The sequence below is a fragment of the Amphiprion ocellaris genome, chromosome 19, assembly GCF_022539595.1.
Source record: "Amphiprion ocellaris isolate individual 3 ecotype Okinawa chromosome 19, ASM2253959v1, whole genome shotgun sequence".
Taxonomy (NCBI): domain Eukaryota; kingdom Metazoa; phylum Chordata; class Actinopteri; family Pomacentridae; genus Amphiprion; species Amphiprion ocellaris.
The window spans coordinates 19,198,734-19,222,623 of NC_072784.1; the positions used below are offsets into that span (position 1 = coordinate 19,198,734).

Below are 23,890 nucleotides of genomic sequence, written 5' to 3' on the forward strand. Positions count from 1 at the left end.
TGAGAGCCCTGAAACCTGCAGGAAGATGTTAAATTTAGAGGAAAAACTGAGAAATTACACCAAAACCTGCAGGAAGATGCTAAATTTAGAGTAAAACATCAGAATTGTAACATTTATCAGGGAGATTAATCCCGAGAGCCCTGAAACCTGCAGAAAGACGTTAAATTTATGAGAAAAATATTAGAATTATAACATTTATCAGGTAGAGATTCACCCTGAGAGCCCTGAAACCTGCAGGAAGGCATGAGACAGTATGCCAGCAGGCAAGGCACCTGGTCCTGATGGTTTCCCTGCTGAATTTCTTAAACATTTTTGGTCAATGTTAGCACCCCTTTTCTTCAGGACAGTGACAGAGATTAAAAATAATGGTTATATCAGTCCGCACATGAATACAGCTGCAATTAAATTATTATTGAAACCAGACAAAGATCCTACGCTTCCCTCTAGCTATCGACCTCTGTCACTAATCAACACCGACATGAAAATTATCTCAAAAGCTCTCGCCTCTAGGCTGGAGAAAATCATCCCGTCAATAATCCACAGCGATCAAACAGGATTTATCAATGGCCGACACTCCACCAACAATATCAGAAGACGTCTAAATCTAATCTCTTTGACGCAACGCCACAACAAAGAAGCTATTGTTATGTCACTGGACGCAGAAAAAGCCTTTGACAAAGTTAATTGGTCCTTTCTCTTTGCTGTGCTCCACAAATTTGGCTTCGGAAATTCGTTTATCCAGTGGGTATCAGCTCTGTACAACTCACCCAAGGCTACAGTCACCACTAATGGGATCACTTCACAAAGCTTCAGTCTACAAAGGGGAACGAGACAGGGATGCCCACTCTCTCCCTTATTGTTTGCGATCTTTATCGAACCATTAGCAACAGCTGTACGTCAGAACACCGGTTGTCACTGGTACCACACGCACAGTCACAAAACAAGTAGCAAAAGCACAATAAATTTATTTATATAACCCTTATTACAATTAAAAGCATCTAAGCACTTTACAGAAAGCCAGAACCTGGCATCAATCAAGCAGTCCAGCTACAAATCTCAAATCTCCCCCCAGTTTGTTTTCATTTCCCCCTCTGTCCCTGCTACCAGGAAAAGCAGACACTATATTAAGTATATTACTTGTTTATTGGCATTATCATTTCAGCACAATTCAAAGCTTCCCATAGCAAAGCTAGTGTGTCATTATAGGCACTCTGCCTGTTTTACTTTGATTTGTCCAGTTGATGGCGCAGTAGAGCAAATGAAGCACCATGGAGCTTCGAACCATGAGTGAACCAATTGGATGGAAAGCCTCAATGCTTCATGAAGATTCATCTCGCCATCACTACTTCTTACCGTGTTTTACTCCAAAAACAAGATCAACGGCAGCCAGAGATGCTACCAGACGTGCGGACCATAGATACATAGAATACTAGACACGCTAGCGCGCTGTCTTCTATATTATCTATGGTCTGACCAATCGCTGCTCTCTGGCTCCGCCCTCTGAGAATCTTGCTGTCGTTTGGCTCAACACTTGCTGATGACCACTTCCGGTCCCAGAAAATTAAAAAAAAAACGGACCTTTTTTCGTTTCTGTCTCTTACTGATTTTATTTTTTTGTTATTCTAAATATAAAATGAAAATCAAAGCATTTTTAAAATTTCGTATATCCCTTTTTGATCATGAAAAGGAAAAACGCCTTGTATTTCAATTTTAATTTTTGTATTTTAAAACGAAAATCAAATAACCACTCGTTTTTTGTTTTTCAATACCCGCTTCAGAACGGAAAATCCAGTTACCAGATCCGTACACGGACCGTCTTGGAATCAGTTATTATTTGTGATGATTTACAGAGCTACAATTACATATAAATGTGTGCCGCATTACATAAATGTCTGAGAACTGCTGAGCCAGACTATGATTTCTGCTTACTATTTTCACTTCGATCTCTCTCGAGCCTTGAGATGACATATGTTTTGAGTTGGTACTACGTAAATAAAACAAAATTTAATTGAGTATAATTTGGGTGACCAATTCTTTAATTTATTTAAGACTGAGTAAAACGGCATTGGATTTTATTTATTTAAGCAAAATTATTTCACCAAATTATTTCATACATCGACGAAGGGAAATCTTCTTCCTGTGTAGAACCGTTGTCCGGCGCTGGGGGCGGTATGAACGTTTCTATTTGTAAGTGAGCAACATTAATACAGAGAAGAAGATGCCGTCACGGCTCAGTCAGTCTGATAGCTGTTAGACGTCAGTAATTTTTACCTTAACAGTGTCTGTTCGGTTGATTACGGTCAGTTAAAAAAGTTTTTCAATGAACGAATAACTCTGACTTTAAGTTTAAGGAAAATGACCTGTAGTTTCTGTTATTGCTGATGCTCGACGCCGTTATGTTAGCTAAAGATGCTAATAGCCACCTAGCGTTAGCACATTCATTGTTGTTAGCCTAGCATTTTAGTCATCTGTTGTAAAAAGTAATCAACGGCGTTCAAGTTGTCACTTAAGACTGAACGTATCGTTTGGTTTGCGATACTATTGTTGCTCTCCTTGATAATAGAGTTGTTCTGATTTATGGTCGTAAGTAGCTAACTGAAGTTGGTTGTTGCCTTAGATAACGTTACTAACTTTGTGTTTATTCGTGTTTTTGTCATTCGCGTGCTTCTCTAAGCTAGGTAATGTCACCACCTTAATCTGCTGAGAGTTTGGTTTTGACTTCTGCCCGTCACTAAAGATGAATCGTCCAAAGCCAACAACTCTAAGGCGCCCCAGTGCTGCAAAACCATCAGGTACGATTAGCTACATAGTCAGTTCTTGTGTTATTTTTGTGTTATATGTTGATGATAGTTTTTACTTAAAAAAAAGATTACAACTAGCTGTGACATCTGTCTTTCCCAGGCCATCCTCCACCAGGTGACTTCATTGCTCTGGGATCAAAAAGCCAGGCAGGAGAGCCCAAAGCCCCAGCGGTCCTCCTGAAGCCAGCATCCACAGGTTTACCTGCTGACCGCAAAAGAGAGACTTCCTCCGCTCTACCTTCTTCATCAGGTCTGTCCAACCTCACCAAACGGCCCAAACTATCCACCACCCCTCCAGTCAGTGCCCTGGGACGACTCGCAGATGTTGCAGCTGTGGACAAGAGGGCTATATCGCCCTCAATAAAAGAGCCGTCAGTGATACCTATTGAAGGTAAAGCAGTAGTTTTAAGTCTGTATTTCTGAAAGAACTGTAAAAGCTCATATAGAGCTAGCTACAATTTCTCGGTTAGTGACTGACAAGGAAAGTAACATTTGCTCTCTTATTGTGGCAGTTTCTCCAGCGGTTCTGCTGGATGAGATTGAAGCTGCTGAGTCAGAAGGAAATGATGATCGCATTGAGGGATTGCTGTGTGGAGCAGTGAAGCAGCTCAAGATGAACAGAGCCAAGCCTGATATTACGCTGTACCTCAGCCTCATGTTTCTGGCCAAAATCAAGCCCAATGTTTTTGCTACTGAAGGAATTATTGAGGTAAGCCACCTAATACAGAAATACTCTTACACATATGCAAAGAGGAAGCTAGCAGCAATATAAAGATACCAGTTATGATATTATAATACACATTTGTCATAATCTTCTTAGTGTTGCAGCGTAACAGTTTTTCTTTAAATGAACATTTGAAAACTATTGTCACTCTCCACCTGTCTTGTTTTTACACAAGGCCTTGTGCAGTCTCCTGCGTCGAGATGCTTCTATCAACTTTAAAGCAAAAGGCAACAGCTTGGTATCTGTTCTGGCCTGTAATCTGCTAATGGCAGCCTATGAGGAGGACGAAAACTGGCCCGAAATCTTTGTCAAGGTAAGAATGTCCAGACAATTCACGTAAATTTTACACATTACTTATATCAACAAGTGCTTTTCCATCTTTAAATTTTCATTTCTCAATGTAAAATGTACTTTCAGGTGTATATTGAGGACTCGCTGGGTGAAAGAATCTGGGTGGACAGTTCTCACTGCAAGAACTTTGTTGATAATATTCAGACCGCTTTTGGCACAAAGATGCCCCCAAAGAGTATGCTCCTGCAGGCTGATACTGGCCGCTCTGGTGGAGATCTCAGTGCAGGTATGATACATCTGAAAAATTCCCTGTTCTGTTTGGGGTCAGCTTTGTTGAATTCAGAAACAAGTGCTGATGAGTTTTGCTGCTTTTGGTTCTTCTAGGCAGCAGCCCTCATCCTTCAACCCCAGATGAGGATGACAGCCAGACTGAATTGTTGATAGCAGAAGAGAAACTCAGCCCTGAGGATGAAGGGCAGGTTATGCCGAGGTATGACAACTACAAGTATAGATGTGATGGCTGCTACAGTTCAGATTTTAGATTCAGTTCAGATTTACATTTGATGGACGATAAGATGTTGGAATTAATGTCGCACACTTTGAATTGTTTAGAATGGTTCCGTTTTGTGCTAGTTGTTATTCTCTTTTTATCTGTAGGTATGAAGAGCTGGCAGAGAGCGTGGAGGACTATGTGCTCGATGTGCTGAGGGATCAGTTGAACCGCAGACAACCGATGGACAACGTGTCCCGAAACCTGCTTCGTCTGCTCACAGCCACGTGTGGATACAAAGAGGCACGACTCATGGCAGTGCAGAGGCTGGAAATGTGGCTGCAAAACCCAAAGGTAAGATGTGCAACACTGACACGTAGTAAAACAGTAATGCTAATAATCTGTCACGGTATCTTGTTGAAATAAATTGTGAAATAATCTCCAGTGGCTAAAATTATTATGAAGCACTAAGAGCTCAATACATTGGCAGTACATTCTGTTGCCTAATCGCTAACTTTGTATAGTCTAAGGGTCAACTATTCATCAGCCTGGGCAATTATCAGATCTGATATTCAGCATTTGTCCAGCTATCATTGTTATTTATTTTCAGCGATTGCTGCACAGTTAATTTATAAATGTGGTATTTTGACTCTGACGCAGCCACCGCTCTCAGCCTGTCATCACCACTCTTTGGTCTTGAACACTATCCAGCCCACAGCACTATCTGATTGGTTACACACTGAGGGATCAATGTTATAAAGTTTCTCCTGATTCCTCTGAACCCTAAGCAGCCTCTGGACATTTTTGGCTCCTGCTACACTTCACCTCGCTGTGGGCTTATTTTTTTGCTGCAATATGAAGTCCTGCAACTCTATGGAAACAGCGTTTTGAGAGAATGCAAAAATGTCTTTTGTGCAGTGAAACAAATGGATGTTGCCATAAATCATAATAAAAATAATATATTTGGTTGCACAGAGGAGTGCAGAATTTTTCGCTTTTACAGAATCTGGTTTGTGGTAAATGTTTAGTTTTGGCGACATTTTACGTAAGCTAAGTTTGATAAGGTGTCACGGTATTAAGCTTAGATCTGCTCAGTTTTCCTGACAAAACTGAAAGTTGATACATGATTATTTCAAGTAATGTTGGAAAATTGAAAATCAGGCAATTCATTCAGTTTCTTGCTGTGATAAATGGTGTCACTTTGGCACTTAAAAAAAAAAACCTCCCTTTGGACTTGAAAAGGTTAATTAAAAATGTGTTATACCTGAAAAACTACAAAGATTTCAACAAAATTTTGTGGTAGAATTATTCTCAATACCATGGTTGACGCTAAGATTTTCATTTTTGCCATAAATATACATTACTTCACATTACAAATATTGGCTATCGATGTCTTTGATTACTAATGTTCAGTATCGGCCCTGATGACAGCATGTTGGTCGACCCCTGGTATTGGTCATGAAGCATTAACTCACTTGTTTTTGTGTGCACAGCTGACTCGACCGGCTCAGGACCTCCTCATGTCTTTGTGTATGAACTGCAACACCCACGGAGCAGACGACATGGAGGTGATCTCTAACCTGATCAAGATCCGACTCAAACCTAAAGTCCTTCTCAACCACTATATGCTGTGTGTCAGGTCTGTGGAGTTACTATCACACCTCCATCTTGCTTCCACACTCAGTAACTCACTCTAACCGGTGCTTTGAATGTCATGGTTCAGGGAGCTGCTAAACGCAAACAGAGACAACCTGGGCACTATGGTGAAGCTGGTGATCTTTAATGAGCTCTCCAATGCCAGGAATCCCAACAACATGCAAGTTCTCCATACAGTGCTGCAGCACAGCCCAGAGCAGGCTCCAAAGGTAAAACTAGACCCTTTCAAATATTTTTTTGTGCTGCTATTTTTAGTGTGTTGAGTTTGAATTTCATTTTTTTTTTCTCAAAATCAACATTCCTCTTGTATTTTTGTGTCTGCAGTTCTTGGCAATGGTGTTCCAGGACTTGCTAACCAATAAGGATGATTACCTCCGTGCCTCCCGAGCTTTGCTGAGAGAGATTATCAAACAGACCAAGCATGAGATCAACTTCCAGTCATTTTGCTTTGGTTTGATGCAGGAGAGAAAGGAGGCCAGCTATGTGGACATGGAGTTCAAAGTAATACGAAAATGAAAACGCCACAGTGCTACCTCATTTCAGCTGCACTCTTCATGTATTTATGCTTAATGCTGAGCTGTTTATCTTCATCTCTCCCACAGGAGCGTTTTGTCATCCAGGTGACAGATTTGCTGACCGTCTCCATGATGTTGGGCATCACTGCACAGGTCAAGGAAGCTGGCATTGCATGGGACAAAGGAGAGAAGAAGAGTGCGTGCTGTGTCTTTGTTTTAGTCGTGTAATAATAGTGCGTTTTGTAGGCGTAGCTTTGGGTTGAACACGCTTGTGGTTTGTTTCAGATCTGGAGGTCCTGAGGTCGTTCCAGAATCAGATCGCTGCCATCCAGAGAGATGCTGTGTGGTGGCTTCACACTGTGGTTCCTACCATCAGCAAAGTTGGCGCAAAAGACTACGTTCACTGGTCAGTATCTGCATGGGTCTGATGTGTTTAAGGTCCAACCAGGACCAGCTTGTCATATTTTCCACTACTTGATGCATGACTTTTATTCCTCTTGTCTGCAGCCTTCACAAAGTGCTTTTCACAGAGCAACCTGAGACATATTACAAGTGGGACAACTGGCCTCCTGAGAGCGACAGAAAGTGAGCCACCCTCTAGCACTCTCAAGTTATTTACCGACTCTTTACTGGTGTCACTTCATGGAGCAAAATTTTTTTCATTCCTCAGCTTCTTCCTTCGCCTTTGTTCGGAGGTGCCCCTGTTGGAGGACACGCTGATGCGCATACTGGTGATCGGCCTGTCACGGGATTTGCCTCTTGGCCCCGCAGATGCCATGGAGCTCGCAGATCACCTGGTTAAAAGAGCTGCCGGAGTTCAGTCCGATGGTGTGTGCAGATCAATTTTGGCTGTGAATGTTTATGAGCGTAGTTAAAGGTGTTTATACTGCACCCTGGCAGAATGTTTGGACACTCAGTAAACACTTGTGCCTCAGTTTAATGAGCTGCCTTAAGTCTTCCAAGGCGACTGCTTACTCATGTTTTATCTTTGCGAGTTAGCTAAATAATGTTAGGAAAGTATGAACAAGGGAAATATGATCATTGTTGCTGTGGTTTTGTGGCTGTTCTTTGTTAAACAGATCTAGAGGTCTTGAGAGTGGAAAGGATCCAGCTCATTGATGCAGTCCTGAATCTGTGTACATACCATCACCCAGAAAACATCCAGCTGCCAGCAGGGTAAGTCAGCTGTCTTCAATGGCTTTTCAAAACACATACATGTCATACAATTTACAGACTAAAGTAACAAATGACTCCTAACATTTAAGGTACCAACCACCAAATTTGGCAATATCCACGCTCTATTGGAAGGCATGGCTCTTGTTGCTTGTGGTGGCTGCATTTAATCCTCAGAAGATAGGTACAACAATGACATATACTCCTATATACACAAGATAAGTTGTTATATGTGTTTTAAGCAATATATTTTTGATAAATATATTGTCTGACTTCTTTATTTCCTTTAGGTTTAGCTGCCTGGGATGGCTATCCTACATTGAAAATGCTTATGGAGATGGTTATGACAAAGTATGTAAAGTTTGTTATGTAGAATTAAACTATTTATGTGTGACTGGGCTGAACAGCTAACACATTCGTCTCTGCGCTTTCATAGTAACTACACATACCCTCCTTGCACCATCGCGGATGAGGACACAAAGACGGAGATGATCAACAGGGAGCTGCAGATCTCCCAGAGAGAGAAACAGGAGATCTTGGCCTTTGAGAGTCACTTGGCAGCAGCTTCCACCAAACAGACTATCACCGAGAGCAACAGCCTGCTGTTGTCTCAGCTTACCAGTCTGGACCCGCAGTAAGATACCAAGAGAAATTACTTCAGAATTGAATTCCATCCTAGTGTGACAGATTTTAATTCATGTAATCGAACCTTTGAGATCACCGTCTTCTTAGTGCTATTCTTTGCATATGACAAAGGCTTTAACCCTCTGATCCACATGCAATTTTTGGGCATGTTTAAGTTACTGTCACATTTTATACTACAATATAAAATCCTACACCTCTAGGAAGACTGCACAACTATGGCGAGAAAGAAGGAGAACTCAAAAATGTCTTTCCTGTAGCATAACAAAGTTAAAATTAAAATTTCCAATTTCAACACTGGAGAAAATTGTAGCTCTACATTCTGTATTTTTTTTTTTATTTTAATTTTTTTTTACAAAATGTTTTATTTTGTTTCCATCCGTGTCTCTTATCTACTCTGTGTAAATGCAGCCTGCAGTTAAGCTTAGTTCAGCCAAAAAATTCCCTGAATTTTTATCATGTAAATTGTTAGTCACAGCTGAGTCACTAATGGTTTCTCGGTTGTCCCAGAAACTGGTTCCTGCAAACAACAGATTTTTTGCAGACGTTTAAATCAGACATGTAGAATAAAGTGAATTTGATGAAATATCCCTGTTTTAGCTCAGGTTTGGGTTTACCTGATGAAACCAAAAGTCACACCTGAATAGTTTAAGGACTGCCAAAAAGTTGAAAATCTAAAGATTCTTCCTGTTTTAATAGTGTCTTTCTCTGACCGATGATGTCCGTTTGTCAGTTTTTCTAAAATTAGCATGCCTTTCACATCTGCTGGTGGGTTTTAGGGTTCGGAGGGTTAAGCAGTATGCATTACACAAGCCCACTATTTTCCCATTACAGGTTCCACATCAAGCCATGGCAGAACTTGAAAGAATATCACCTTAAGTCTTGCACAAAGACAGGCAAAGCATGCTAATAAGCCGCTTCGCTCCATCTCCTTTCAACTACACGACAAATGACAAATTGTACCCTTTAAAAATATGTCTCAGTTATAGACTACAAATGACAGTGACCTCGACAGTCCTCCTTTCTGTGCCACAGACAGATCATAGAACCTTTATTGTCAGCAAAAAATGCTGTTACTCGATCAACTCGTGAGTTTTTAAAGTCATGATACATTGTCTTAACGTTTACGAGATGGGAAGATAAAGTTGTAATTGTTTGTGTTCAGGGGTCCTCCTCGTCGACCTCCTCCTCAGGTCCAGGAGCAGGTGAAAACTCTCAACCAGTCGCTGCGTCTTGGTCACCTCCTCTGCCGGAGCCGCAACCCCGACTTTCTTCTCAACATCATCCAGAGACAGGTAATGCTTGATTAACCAGTCGCCCCAAACTCAACATCCCCTTCCTGCTCACAGTTTAATCATATTTTCTGAAGTTTTACGGACTTGTTTCTTAAACCTGAATGCATTTCTTGAATGTGGTCCGGTAGCTCAGCCTTGGTATAGTACATGTTGGGTCACACAGACAAGATTATTGAGACATCTGATCAAAAGGAGTGACCATTAATGCTTTTAAAATCTCATAAGTCTTTCTCTATTTGGGGTTGACATGATTTAACTTGTGAATATACGTGTTGACAGCAACAATACGCTGACAGGAGCTTAATTGATTAAAACATTATTTTGAATTGAACGCATTTTGGCAACTTGACCATAACTCTTAAATTAATTAAGTCGGTTGTTTCTTACCTTTCTCAAAGCCTATCTGCAGTTATTATCAAACTATGACTGAGTTTTAAAAAATACAAATTACAGCAAAATGTTTGTCAGTGCTCCAACACTGTTAGACTGCCTCTCTAACTGCTTAACTCCTTCATAATAAGGATTTGCCTCAATATGTAATACATATATTGCCTTGGTGCAGAAATGGCTGTCATGGGATGGGAACCCATATTTTTTTCTATAAAAAATATGGGTAACGTTCCCCCCGTCATTAATCGGGGCTATTCAGGCCAGCCTTAAAACATGAAACACTGGCAAAAAAAATAACCAAATTGATCCTCAAATCATTGTCTTTCTCAGATAAGAGAAAATGTGGCATTGTTTTTTTTATAGTGTAGGTGAAACCCTATAACTGTAATACACCTTCAATCCGTCACAGGCTTCGTCTCAGTCCATGCCGTGGTTGGCTGACTTGGTCCAGTCCAGTGAAGGGTCCTTGGATGTGCTTCCAGTTCAGTGTCTGTGTGAATTCCTTCTGCATGATGCTGCGGATGACAGTTTGCCAATAGAGGATGACGAAGAAGGAGAGAGCAAAGAACAGAGGGCCAAGAAGAGACAGGTACTTTGATTTTTTTCCCCCCTTAATTGCAGGGGTTTGTTTCGAATGAAGATGCTGAATTTATACACATTCTTAAGTATACATCTTTGCATCTGGGTGCCAAATTGAACTTAGACTATGGACTAATCTTGATTTACTATCTCTGCCCCTGTTAGAGACAACAAAAGCAACGACAGCTACTTGGACGACTCCAGGACCTCTTGTTAGGTCCTAAGGCAGACGAACAGACAACATGTGAAGTGCTGGATTACTTCCTGCGTCGCCTCAGCTCTTCTCAGGTTGCATCAAGGGTTCTAGCAATGAAAGTGAGGAGAAATTCTTTTGTAGCATTGTGCTCAGAAAGAAAAACAGACAGAGATTTCACATGCCTGACATATTTGCGTGTAGGGTTTGTCGTTGGTTCTGAGTGAAGGTGGCTTGAAAGATGGAGAAGAGCGTGACCAGCCCATGGAAGAAGACTCTGCAGATGCTGAACTCTTGCCAGGGTACCAGTGGCTGCTGCAAGACCTCCCAAAGCTCCCCTTGTTTGATACTGTCAGAGGCATGACGTCAACAGCTCTGCAGCAGGTCAGTCTGTGTCAACAATGAATTGTTGATAACCGGAAGTAGATATAAAACTTTAATGAGAATTAAAAAGTAGGTTGTGTCTGCTCCCTTTTAGGCCATTCACATGGAGACAGATCCACAGACTATCAGTGCTTATCTAATCTACTTGTCCCAGCATGCACCTGTGGAGGAGCAGGCTTCTCATAATGACCTGGCCCTGGTAATCACGGCGAGTTGCTCAACGTTCATCATCTCATACTTTTGTTTTCCCAGTTCTGTCTTCACAGAGCAGTGCTGAAATGGATTTGGTCTTTCTCTCGCTTTCTTTAGGACATCGCCCGGCTGATTGTTGAACGCTCCACCATCATGAACAACCTGTTTTCCAAACACTCCAGCAGGCCTGAGTCTGATGCTGTGCTCTCTGCTTTCCTCACCATCTTCTCTGCATACATCAAGAGGATGAGGAAGACAAAGGAGGGCGAGGATCTTTACAGCTGGGTGAGCAATGGCGAAAGCCATGTTGCTAACTGATTAGACAGTGATATTAACAGTACAGGGAACTTTTTGTTTATCTTGAGCTATAAAAATATGTCTGATGTTCTTTACATTCTAAAAATCTTCATGCTGTCAAACTCACTGCAAGGTTTTGCAAACAGTGACCTTGTTATTTTCAGTGAACAGTCTTGATGGGTTGAGTGCAAGAAAGCAATGTTTTACTTGATGACACTTGTGCTTGACAAACTTTGTTCTGTTTGTGTTTTCCAGTCAGAATCTCAGGATCAGGTGTTTTTGCGCTGGACGACAGGAGAGACTGCTACAATGCACATTCTTGTAGTCCATGCTATGGTGATCCTGCTGACTCTGGGGCCACCCAAAGGTAGTCCTGTTCATTTAAAAGTTCAATGTTTGCATTGTTAAAATGACTATACAAACATCTTACAATTGTTCTTTTTTTATAGGAGAGAGTGATTTCCATGCTCTTTTGGACATTTGGTTCCCGGACAAGAAACCTCTCCCCACTGCCTTCCTGGTAGACACCTCTGAGGAGGCCCTTCTGCTGCCTGATTGGTTGAAACTGAGAATGATTCGATCTGAGGTCTCTCGATTGGTTGATGCAGGTACAAGTTTTCACTGTACACAAACGTGTGGCTCACCAAGTAAGAGATTTTTTCTTTTTTAATGGACCAATGCGCATGTTTCCCTCAGCTTTGCAAGACCTGGAGCCGCAGCAGCTGCTGTTGTTTGTTCAGTCCTTTGGAATTCCAGTTTCCAGCATGAGTAAACTTCTGCAGTACCTGGATCAAGCTGTCTCCCATGATCCACAGTCACTGGAGCAAAACATCATGGACAAGCGTAAGATTTCCTGCCAGTATTCTACTGTTGAAAAGTTTAAATACTTTTTAGATGCTTACTGTGCATTTATTTCCTCTGTAACAGATTATATGGCCCACTTGGTTGAGGTGCAGCATGAGCGAGGGGCCACTGGGGGGCATACTTTCCATGCTTTACTGAGTTCCTCTCTTCCTGCACGCAGAGGTCAGTCATTTCATCCTCCAACATTAAATTAAACCAGTTCACCCACCTTACTCTTAAGTTTGTTTATATTTGCACATAATCTTAAAGTTTTAATGACAAATGTACATTAAAAGAATAGATGTAAATTTGTTAATTTTGTGATTATATCCCTCATCAACAGATTCAGCTGAAACAAGTAAGGCCAAAGTGACTGTGGAAACTCCCCACAGCTCTGTGAAGATGAGAGCAGCCAGTCAGCTTCCTGCAGTCGGGCCTGACGATGATCTCACTGGCATGTTGCTTCAGGTAGGATTTATTAGAAGTTTAAATCTGATCCATAGGTTTTGATTTTTTTTGACCGTTTTGACAACCAGAACAATTATTTTGGGCTAAATGTCAGTTATTCATTGGAAATAGCTTTATGTCCAGATTTTTTCTTTAATTTCAAATTTCTGTCAGCATGTTGTGTGTCAACCAGACCTGTCTTTTCGCTTCCTTTCACAGATTTTTCCGCTAAAGGTGGACCCTCGTTGGCACGGCCCCCCTCCCAGTCAGCTCTCTCTGGCCTTGCAGCAGGCCTTGGCTAAAGAACTGATGCGAGCCAAGCAGGGTCAGATTCAGCAAGGTGGTTTGGCATTCCGTTTGCTACAGGCCATCACAGCCCTGCTCACCTCTACCCATGCAGGGCCTATTGTCATGTCAATGCACCGCAGCCATGCCCTCTCCTGTCCACTTATGCGGCAACTTCACCTCTACCAGGTACAACATACTGACAATCGGTGCATGATTCAATCAGCTGCTATTCTTAGACATTAAATTCTAATGTTTTTTTTGTCTTTTTCTCTTGCTTTGTGTGTATTCTTTGTAGCGTCTCGTGTCGCAAGACATTGCTTTCTCCTCACTGTTCCTCAAAGTCATTGTTGAGATGCTAATCTGGCTAGACAACCCGACTGTGGAGGCAGGACCACTAAAGACACTGCTCAAATCCTTTGCCAGTCAAAACTCTCATAAACACAGGCACAACGATGGTAAGCACCCCAACTAATTATCTTTTCACTTGTATCATTTTCTGTAAACAGTGAGTGATAAATGTCTCCGCCCTGTAGTACGTACGGGTTTCCTTCACCTCGCTGAGGCTTTGGCATATCGCAGAGACACTGAAGTGCCACTGAGAGCCATCATGGTGATGCTGAGAGCTGGAGAGAGATGTAATGCAGAAGCTGAACTCATTGGAAAAGGTATCAATAGAGTCATTGTGTGGATATGAATGCATATTAAATTAGTTTGTTTAGCTGTTCCAGAGATTAGTGAATATCATAGCAAAACTTGCTTGTTTGAAAACTGATTAGTTGCCTCCACCTTAGGTACATTAATTGTTATCATAGGTTATTATGTTTTTAATTCTAGAATAAATTTTAAGAATTCAATTTAATAAAAATGTATGACAATTATATAAAATCATTGTTTTATTATTATAATTTCTGACCCTTTTAGATTTTTCATACATTTAGAACAAGACAAAATGAGTGCTTCACTAAAAAGAAATCAACAGCAGAGTTGACCTCATTGAACTGGGAGCAAGACTCCTGATGAATTGGTCCTTAGATGATGTGAACCAAATCACCAACCTTGTATATTATTTAACACATTTGTTACAACCCTAGTTTGGTGCCACTAAGGCACAAAAGCTGCTGAAGCATTTAACATTTGGCTTTGCTTCATATGAATGCAATTAGGCAGTCCAAAGCACATGAGTAAATGTGTTGTGCTGTTTTTTTCAGTGTTACAAGGACTGATGGAGGTGAAGTCACCATATTTGGAGGAGCTTCTGTCTCTGTTGATGACTGTTGGTACACAGAATGGGACGGCTGGCCCTGTTGCCATGGTGATTTCCTTGCTCCTTCAGGAAAGTGAGGAGCGAGCTATGAAAAAGGAAGTGGATTCTACCAAGTGAGCATTGCAATTCTATTTCCCTCTCAAGTCATGCAAGAAACATTTATATTTGACAGCACTAAATGACAAACACGGCTGCCTGTGACAAAAATAGCTAAACGGCGCCTGCCGTCTGTGGCCTTGTACTTGTAAACTCCTATTAGATTTCGTTCAGGAATGTTTAATTGGTTTCGCAGCTTTATGGTGGCTTTAGAGGCAACGTTACTACTGAAACATTTTGTAAAGTGTGATTCTTGAGGGCTAAAATCACAATTTCCTGAACACTGGAGCTAATATCTTAAGCTAAGTTGTATTTTGCATCATTTTTGTTTGAGGTCTCGATTAAGGCTGTTGAAGCCAAAAGATGTTGAATTAAATTTCTGTAGAATAACCCTTCAGTTTGAACTTTGCCAGTAGCTCTGAGGTGACAAAGTCAGGGCTGAACTCTGGGCTGCTGGTTGATTGGCTGGAACATCTTGACCCTGAGGTTACTTCAGTGTGTCCAGACCTTCAACAGAAGCTGCTGTTTGCCCTCAACAAGGTAAGATAAGCATTGCATGTAGATACTCTTCTTCTTTTGTCTTATCGCACGAGAATAGGTATTCGCTTGGCATTAGTGGTGCCTCCTTTCTTGTTGTTATCTGTTTCAGGCACGAGGCACTCCAGCCTACAGACCGTATCTGTTGGCCTTGCTTACACATCAGTCAAACTGGTCCACCCTGCTGCAGTGTATCAGTGCTCTTCTCAGCAAACGCAGAGACTACAAGTACATATTTTTTTTTAAATGTTCCTCTTAAAGTAGCTTGACATTTTATTGAGGAAGTATTTTCTTACATTCAGCTCAATTTCTCTGTACTAATCTTCAGGCTAGACCCATCATCAGCCCTGGACTTCCTGTGGGCGTGCAGTCACATTCCACGTATCTGGCAAGGACGCGACCAGAAGATCCCTCAAGTAGGATCAAAACATTGCAAACAAACTCCCAGTTGCCCACTTATTTTTCCACATCATTTTCAAATGAGACCAAAGTCGAACCGGGTCAGTTCTGCTGGAGATGATTTTCATGTTTTCCTTTTTGTCTGTACAGAAGAAAACAGAGAAGTTTGTGCTGCGTCTCAGTTCAGAGGAGCTCATTAGCCTGGTGGACCTGATCCTGTCGGAGTCAGAGCTCAACAGTCGCAACTCACCTCATGATGACAAAAGTGGTGCTGACCAGACCTCCTGCTCCCTCATCCAGTCTAGGCTGCCCCTCCTTCACTCTTACTGTGATGGAGCTCTAGAAAACATCAAGAAAGTATCCGAGTACCTCATCAACTGCACAAAGAAGCGGGAGGACAGGTAAGACACAGACACCTCTCTTGTTGTTTAAGATGTATGTGTTCATCACATTTTTTTATCTAAGGTTTGCCAAAGTGTTCAACCAGTTCATTTCAATGCATTGTATTGTTCTCTCTAATTAGTCCAAATACTGTAAGTCATTTTTTTTCTTGTTATGCCGCGCTCATAAACTTGGGGTAAATCGCACAAGATTTTCCTTCTCGATGCAGATGAACTTTTCAGACTTCCTCTGTCAGCCACAATGCTGTGGACCAGGGAAAACTCGATAATTAGGTCTATTGGTGTGAAATTAAAACCAGCAGAAGTCGTCTGTACTGTGATCTCTTTAAAAGCTCAGTGTATTATAATGAAGGCAAGAGGATTAAGGCTGAAGCTCTAAACTTGCCTGTGTTGTGAATTCCTGCTCTGACTTAGCTGTCAGAGATCAGGGTGCAACTCTTTGTGGAGGCAAACCCTCCTTTCATGAATATGTCTCTGGTTATTAAACCACTTTAATGAGGAAACTTTGGCCAAGGTCAAGCAAAATTAGCTTCAGAATTACAGTATTTTAAGTACAGCTAAGCTGTCTGGTTAAATGGTAGCTAGTGAAAATATGGCAGGATAAAAACATGTTGAAAGTAAAGGGTTTTGGCCTTGTGTTGAATAAACACTTGATTGTATGTTAAGTATTCTTCTTGGGAGAGCTTGCTGTCAGATAAGCTGGTGTTTATTCCAATTACACGCAAACTATTGAACAACGAGCAGACTTCTTACTCTTGGTCAAGGTCGCACTGATTTACTTAATGCATAGCTGTAATCAACTTTTCATTTAGTAGAGAGTGCATCTTTTGAGCCCGACAAGAGCTTTAGCCAGTAAGAGGATTTTATAAAACTGCAGTGACTTGAAGGCAAATACCTCCGAATTACATTATGCCATTGAAGTACCTAGTTTGTATTAATGTAGATTAATTGTTGTAGCTTGTAGACAAAAACAATAGAGGGCTGTTTTATCGTGCTACGTAATCTTTAATTTCATATCAGCTTTGTTGGTAATCAGTGCAAAAAAATAAGTGAGAGTTGTTTCACAAAAACTACAACTTGTTCTGTAAAGCTGCATTATAATGCCAGTAAGGCTATACAGTAAAGCTGTGACAGGCTTTCTATTGCTGCACAAAACTGGTCAAGCAGTCACTGTCAATTAAATAGCTTCGAGCTACACAACTCAATAACATCGCGGATTACAGTCTTGATTATTTTCTTACTAAGCTTGTGGCCTTAGGATGGACGGCTGAACTGTCCTAAGCCAATAATAAAAAGTATTTTCCCTAAAGTGAAAGACTTATTCCTTAGTGGCTTGTCCCTAAACTATAGCATAAAGTATACTTAGCTTTTTGTTTACTTTGGCTTTCAGTGCAATGAGTAAGTGGTGCCAGAACTTGCTGCTGCAGATCTATCTGCACTTCCCTGAGGTCATCCAGCACGTTACCCTGCCTGAAGGCACATTCAGCATCGGAGGGGCTGCAGACGGCAGCAGCTGCAAGGTAAAGATGTCTTAGTTGCTCAGTTCATCTTCATCTTGAAATGTACCCACAGAAAGTGCTCGTAATCGTGAAAATTATTTGATTTTATAATTGGCTTCTTGTGTTCAGTAGCTGTTTTGTGTTTATCCACTCAAAAAATGCTTTGTGCTGAATACTATTGAAAATGCAGTTCTTAAACCCATGATATACCATTATACTATGGAGTGTAAACTGTGCATTTGAATGTTTCTCAGCTTGACGTCCTGGTCCATCGCCTGGTCACGCTGCTTGCTGATATAGGAGACTCAAAGTCCGTTGAGGGCCGTGTGTCCGACGCCAACCTTGCCTGCAGGAAGCTGGCTGTGTCACACCCTGTCCTTTTACTCAGGTGGGAAAACAAGAAAGTACACCATGTTGCTCTTTACAAGCTTTAGATTAACTGCTGCTATACAAGAGTATTCAAGCTAAAGACTGTTGTTCCTTTCTTTTTTCTGTTTTTCCTCCAGACACCTTCCCATGATTGCAGGCCTCCTACACGGTCGCATGCACCTAAACATGCAGGAATTTCGACAGCAAAACCACATGACGTTCTTCAGCAACGTGCTCGCCATCCTGGAGCTGCTGCAGCCACTTGTTTTCCACAGTGACCACCAGAGGGCGCTTCAAGACTGCCTTCTGTCCTTTATGAAGGTCCTTCAGGTGGGCAGCTCACATGCGTTCAAATCCTCGCTTGAGGATTCAGGGTTGAGATCAGACACAACTTGTTTGAATGAGTTGTAAATGCAAGTTTTACATTGTTCCTATATATCTGTGTATCCCTCATCTTGCAGAACTTTCAGAGGACTCGCTCTCCGTTGGTTTTCATCAATAAGTTTCTACAGTTCACGCAGAAGTACATAACGCATGATGCAGCAGCAGCCATTCCTTATCTACAGAAGCATTCTGACATCTTACAGTAAGTCTCTTTTGAGTTAATTTGTGATAAATCAACACTGAATGAATTCTCTTTATAATATTTATACCAACAATGGTTTTCCTTTAAAGTTATTTTACTGTTTCTTCTTTCAGGCGTATGTGTGCTGAAAATCCAGACCTGGTCCAGCTGAAATCTCTGCTTGCTGGACTCACTTTGCCAGTGAAAAGCTCCTCTGCGGAGGTTTCAGCAGAAGAAAGAGATGGTAAGCACAGTTGTAGGTATCAGCTTTTGACAACCTGAACATGGAGATTTTACAAAGCCCTCATATATGTAAAAAGTAGAAACATTTAAGTTGTCACCTTTCACCTGCTTGTGTACCGTTTGTCTGAATGTGTGGTTACATTTTCAGTGATGCAGTGTGAGAGCTCTTTTATATTCTTTTCTTGTAAACGACGAGTACTACAGTGGCATGCAGTTTCCTAAATAATATTTTTTGCTTCTTAGCAGATGATGTGTCCACTGGTTCTCTGCCACTAGTCAACATATCAGCCTCATTTTCCCTGAGTGCTGCAGACATGACAATGTACATGAAAAAGATGTCCAGAGGAGAAGCAGTGGAGGGTAACTAACATGTTACTGCAGCAGTGCCCCCTTCATATGTTCAAATCATACTGAGTAAGTATTGTCTCTTTTACCTATATGACTAATGTACAGATTTTTTGCCCCGTCTGCTATAGATGTGCTGGAAGTGTTGACAGAGGTGGATGAGAAGTCAAGGAGGAGCCCAGAGATCATACAGTACTTCATTGTGAGTCACGAAGAACAGACGCAAATGAAGATCAAGTGTTCTAACTGTCAGTGTGTCACGTCGATCACCACCTTGTTTTTGTGTTTGCAGAGTGATCTGCAGAGACTCATGACTTCCTCTGAAGAGTTGTGTCGGAACATGGCCTTCAGTCTGGCCCTGCGCTGCATCCAGAATAATCCCTGGTAAGTTTACATGGCTTCAGGATGAAACCATTCACAGAAAGCTTGTAGAAATCAAACCAAAATGTGCAGCAGAACCTGGGAAGAACCAATGATTTTCTTTCTAAATGATGCTTCTATGATATCCATCTGTGTGTCACTGCTCTACAGTCCATCTGTCTTCATAATTTCCTTGCTGTCACTTACTTTTCATTGCGTAAGAGTGTATGTTTTTTGTGCTGCAGCCTGGCAACAGACTTCCTGCCGACTTTCATGTACTGCATGGGCAGTGGTAACTTCGATGTGGTTCAGACTGCGCTGAGGAATCTTCCAGAATACGTGCTTCTCTGTCAAGGTAAGAAGACACGTATAAGCTGTGCCGTTTCTGTAGTCTAGTCTCATGACCTTGCAAAATCGTAAATAAAGCGATAGACACACACATCCGTAGCCGCATTATTCAATGCGCTCTTTTCTCTCTCCAGAACACGCAGACATTTTGCTCCACAAGGCGTTTTTGGTGGGTATCTACGGACAAATTGACACCAGTTCAATGATCTCAGAGTCCATGAAGGTCCTCCACATGGAAGCAACAACATAACAAAACACACGACTCCCCATCTGATTGAAAATAAGTGTCATTTACCCTCTGCATTCCAGAGCTCCATTATTTCTTTTAATTCCCTTTAGTTCAAACATAATTTCATCATCACAGTTTAACAAACTCAGAGGCTCTACAGTGGTGCAGATTAAAGGATCCTACACTGAGCTGGTATAGAAACCAGTAATATAATAACTTCTGGATAATTTAGTGACTTGAAAGAATGCATTAAAATTCCCTCTAAATGAGCTGAAAATGTTATAATTAAAATGTGAAATTTCTGTTATTTTGATAATACGGCAATTAGTACATGTGTTACATTGTAAGGGATGTAAATTATTTTTAACTAATTTAATAATTAAAAGAGAACTGGAATTGGAACATTCAGTTACATTAGTTCAAGACAACAGACTATATCAAAACTGGAGAAATGGTCAACAGTGGTTATAAAAATAAAGATAAAAATATCATTTTATTCTAATTATTACACAGATACTAAATTGTTTTGGTTGCATTTTTGAGGGGAACTTTTGCATTTTTTAAGTTATTAAGTTATAAACAGACATTATTACACAGCTCCATGAGAAAATAAACTACAGCTTTTTTGCTTTAATTTTTTAAATGGTTTGAATATGAAATATCAAAATTATTATTCAGGTAAAATACACACTAAAATGAACCTGCCACATCATGGTCCATTGTTTTATCACAGCGGTGTTTGATCAGTTTAGTTGTAATCTTTTCTTTTGTTTTTCTTTAACATTTTTCAGTCCCCAGTGTTTCTAAAATATACAAGAAAAAATGTGGTTTATTTTCAGTTGTCTGGTATCTTGAAGGGCTTTAATTTGTTAAACAACCATCCCATTTAACACTTTTCAAATTATTGAAACTCAGAAGCCAAAGTACAAAGGGTTATCATTCAAAACAGTATCCTCCAATGCCTGAACATTATCTGTGAGCCATTTTCATTTGAACATAATAAAATACCTTTCGGAATCTGCTTTCTTTATTGTTCGTTTAACTTTACCCCACTGAAAATCAAGAGTGTAACATTACAGCAAGTAAGGGTTGTTCTTCAGAGGCTCAGTGAAGACATTTCACTGCAACTTAATCTATAAAGCAGTTGCATGCTGAAATTGCAAAAACAGAAATTTTGCAAGAACCTATAATTACCTTTCAAAATAATGTTTTTGCACCTCCAAAAAAGACTGAGGTGGAAAAGAATAAATGGTGTAAGGTTTCATTTCATTCCAATAATTCTTGGATCCTGATAAAACTGGAAACAGCTGTCACATGTGCGCTCGCTCTTCACCGGGGTGTAACAGACAAATTAAAGGCGCGATGCACATGCTGTGATGGAAAGCATTTTGCCATGAAAGTGTGAGTTGTTTTGCCCAGCGCCAGTGACTTCATCTGAAAACCTCTTGATGGAGTCAAAGGGATACGTTAAACAATGTGCAGGCATGCTGGCGAACGAGGAAAGTGGACGTCCCTGTTGATGGTAAATTAACCATGGCGATAATTGTTCAATCACACAGACCAAAGGGTTCTTTGAAGATGGGATGTGGGTAGGCCATTTTACAACACAGAGTGCTGCTGGTGTTTTGTTACATGGACGGACGTGGAGATGCAGCCGCAGCATGGTTAAGGATCCTCAGTGATGGTAAGACATGCCCACACTGGTGGGTCAGTGGAATCTGTCATTCAGATATAAGAGACAATCAGTGAGATACATGGGCTGGACTGTTGAAAGCAGCTTGTCTTGGATTACAATGATGCAGTGTTTACTTGTAAAGTGTAGAACTGAAGCTAGTGATTCAAAAATTGACGAAAAACTGCTATGTTAAGGTGGTATGTTGACTAGCAGATGAAATTAGGCTATTTTTCATGGGGAAACGAATGACAGGCTGAGTTGTGACGGCTCATTGTAAATTGATTTAAATGTCTTCAGAACCTTCTAAATCCTCTTGCATGAATATTTATTCTCACATCCATTCCACATGTAATTAACTCGTTCATATGTAAACTGGATCACGTCCCACCAATCAGGCACCGTACCTGCTCAATGCTGATGCTGTTTGGTGTGTTAATTGCACCTGTATGGTGTCCTATAACTAGCCAAAAGCTCTGTTTATGGTTATCAATCAACTCGCTACACAAGTCTTAGCAGCTTGGGGTTTTGGTCGGGCGCCAGCATCCTATTGGCTGGACAGCAGTGAGGCGGAACAGAGATGAGTGACAGGTAACGAGAAAGAGGTGGGAGGGGGGGAGCCTGTTGCTGAATAGTCTGATGGACCACTGACAAGTTAACAACCGCTGCCTTTATTCATCATGCCAGGCTCAGTGTCCTCGAATGCAGCTGCTAGGACTTAAATGCTTGTTCGAACATTTTGCTATTTTCCTACCGCATATTTGTTGTGGTAGAGGAAAACTACGTGCATTTATATAAGTACTATTTTGAGGTGGACATCTCAGATTAAGAGGTTACATAAAAAAGTGAATGTTAAAAAAAAGTGCAAAAACATATGAACTTCTTTGGTAAGCGAGCAATGACCTCTTTGAAAAAGCAGTGGTTACATGGGATTAATATCTTTACAAAATGGCAAAAATAGCAAAAACTCCCAAATTTGGTTTATTTTCTCCCAAATTAGTCATATCAACCTCTCCTGTTGGAAACCACTGGACCAATTTACAAGTTTATAAAATAGTAACTAATACTAGTTCCACCTTGAACAGCTGAAATGGTGAAATTCTGCAAACACATTTTTCTATCATTTTGTGCATAAGGAGCACTTTCCCTTTTTATACTTTACGAGCACTTTGCTGATAATATACAGTGTTTTTATGTTCCATTTTGTATGCAGGAAAGTAACTACATGTGTTATAAGTACTGTGTTGAGGTGGGCGTTTCAGATTAAGAATTTATAAAAAAAAAGCAATGTTCAATTTACTAAAATGCCCTGAATGTGAATCTTTTTCACTCATGAATCAGGACTCCTTACAGAAACAGTGGCTAAATGACAATGAAGAGCAAAAACTTCAAAAAAGAAATGTATTTACTGCACTTCATTGCTAACCCTCTGTGTGGGGAACAACACGACTAATCTACACATTTATAAACTAGTAGCTAAAATAGTTCCACCTTAACCAGCTTAAATCAACCCCCCATGTTGGGAACCACTGGACAAATATACAAGTTTATAAAACGGTAGCAAAAGCGAGATCCACCTCAACAGAACTTTTACTGAAACAATAAAGTTCTTTGAACACATTTTTCCATCAGTATGCGCATTTTTGATACTTTTAAGAGCCTTTTTGCTGATAATACTTTAGTATTTTCTATTACTTTTATGTAACATTTGGAGTACAGGAAAGTAAGTACGTGCATTTATTTAACTCTGTGACTAGCGAGGTATGAACCCTTACAAAAAAGCAGAAACTAGTTGGAGCTACTATTTTTTAAAAAAAAAAAAAAAAAAGACAGAGAATAACAAGTCCTAAATTTGTGTCTTTTTTTTTTTAAATCACCCCAATTAATGCCAAAACCTCATGTTGGGAACCACTGGACCTATCCACAATTTTTAAAGTAGTAGCTAAAACTAACTCCGTCTCTAACAGGTAAAAAACATTCTGTAAACACCTATTTATCAGAATTTGGACTTTTGAAACTTTTAAGAGCTCCCACTTTTATTCAAACAGTTTGAATTACTTATAAAGATGCATTTATACATTGTTGTATCCGTACTTTAAACAATCTAAACACTTCTTCCAGCTCAGCCCATGCAAGTGATTGTGGGTTGCATGCTGGTCGCCACTGGGTTTTCCTGCCCATGTGAAAGTGGACAGTGAATGAGCAGCGAGCAGGAATGCGGCCAGCGGAGGCTTCTCGGTGTCTCTCTCAGCCTCAGGAGGGGCCCCGATGTGCCGCTACCTGCCCATGCACATCTGTCTGCTCTCCGTCTTCCTCTCAATGGCACCCTCGTCTTAGATCATCTCCTCTTACTCCACGCTTGA

At 40.7% G+C, this 23,890-nt stretch overlaps 1 protein-coding gene across 7 annotated transcripts; it reads left to right on the top strand.

Moving 5' to 3' along the window:
- The first annotated feature begins 2,203 nt into the window (after positions 1-2,203).
- Positions 2,204-20,872, top strand: ints1 (integrator complex subunit 1). 7 transcript variants are annotated; one of them, XM_035958084.2, is made up of 48 exons: positions 2,204-2,299; positions 2,675-2,792; positions 2,902-3,192; positions 3,314-3,510; positions 3,701-3,838; positions 3,943-4,102; positions 4,201-4,306; positions 4,474-4,660; positions 5,800-5,945; positions 6,030-6,171; positions 6,287-6,463; positions 6,565-6,673; positions 6,763-6,883; positions 6,985-7,062; positions 7,148-7,305; positions 7,557-7,653; positions 7,743-7,834; positions 7,941-8,001; positions 8,087-8,284; positions 9,458-9,587; positions 10,387-10,566; positions 10,722-10,871; positions 10,954-11,133; positions 11,228-11,341; positions 11,443-11,610; positions 11,878-11,989; positions 12,072-12,230; positions 12,319-12,465; positions 12,550-12,648; positions 12,809-12,933; positions 13,132-13,386; positions 13,496-13,655; positions 13,734-13,865; positions 14,409-14,577; positions 14,974-15,100; positions 15,210-15,325; positions 15,426-15,513; positions 15,647-15,897; positions 17,288-17,417; positions 17,651-17,784; positions 17,903-18,095; positions 18,227-18,351; positions 18,465-18,574; positions 18,817-18,933; positions 19,050-19,120; positions 19,211-19,302; positions 19,524-19,633; positions 19,761-20,872. In XM_035958084.2, the coding sequence occupies exons 2-48, from the start codon at positions 2,738-2,740 to the stop codon at positions 19,874-19,876; spliced, it is 6,573 nt and encodes a 2,190-aa protein (XP_035813977.2). In that variant the 5' UTR covers positions 2,204-2,299; positions 2,675-2,737; the 3' UTR covers positions 19,877-20,872. The 7 variants fall into 7 exon arrangements, with proteins under 7 accessions (XP_035813977.2, XP_035813980.2, XP_035813979.2 ...); XM_035958087.2 differs by having other exon boundaries at positions 18,820-18,933; XM_035958086.2 differs by having other exon boundaries at positions 14,977-15,100.
- The last annotated feature ends 3,018 nt before the right edge of the window (positions 20,873-23,890 follow it).

Coding starts and splice junctions, on each gene's coding strand:
- ints1 (XM_035958084.2), top strand. CDS start 2,738: ATGAATCGTCCAAAGCCAACAACTCTAAGGCGCCCCAGTGCTGCAAAA. Junction 4,307..4,473: donor GAAGGGCAGGTTATGCCGAG/GTATGACAACTA, acceptor TTTTATCTGTAG/GTATGAAGAGCTGGCAGAGA. Junction 11,134..11,227: donor CGTCAACAGCTCTGCAGCAG/GTCAGTCTGTGT, acceptor GCTCCCTTTTAG/GCCATTCACATGGAGACAGA.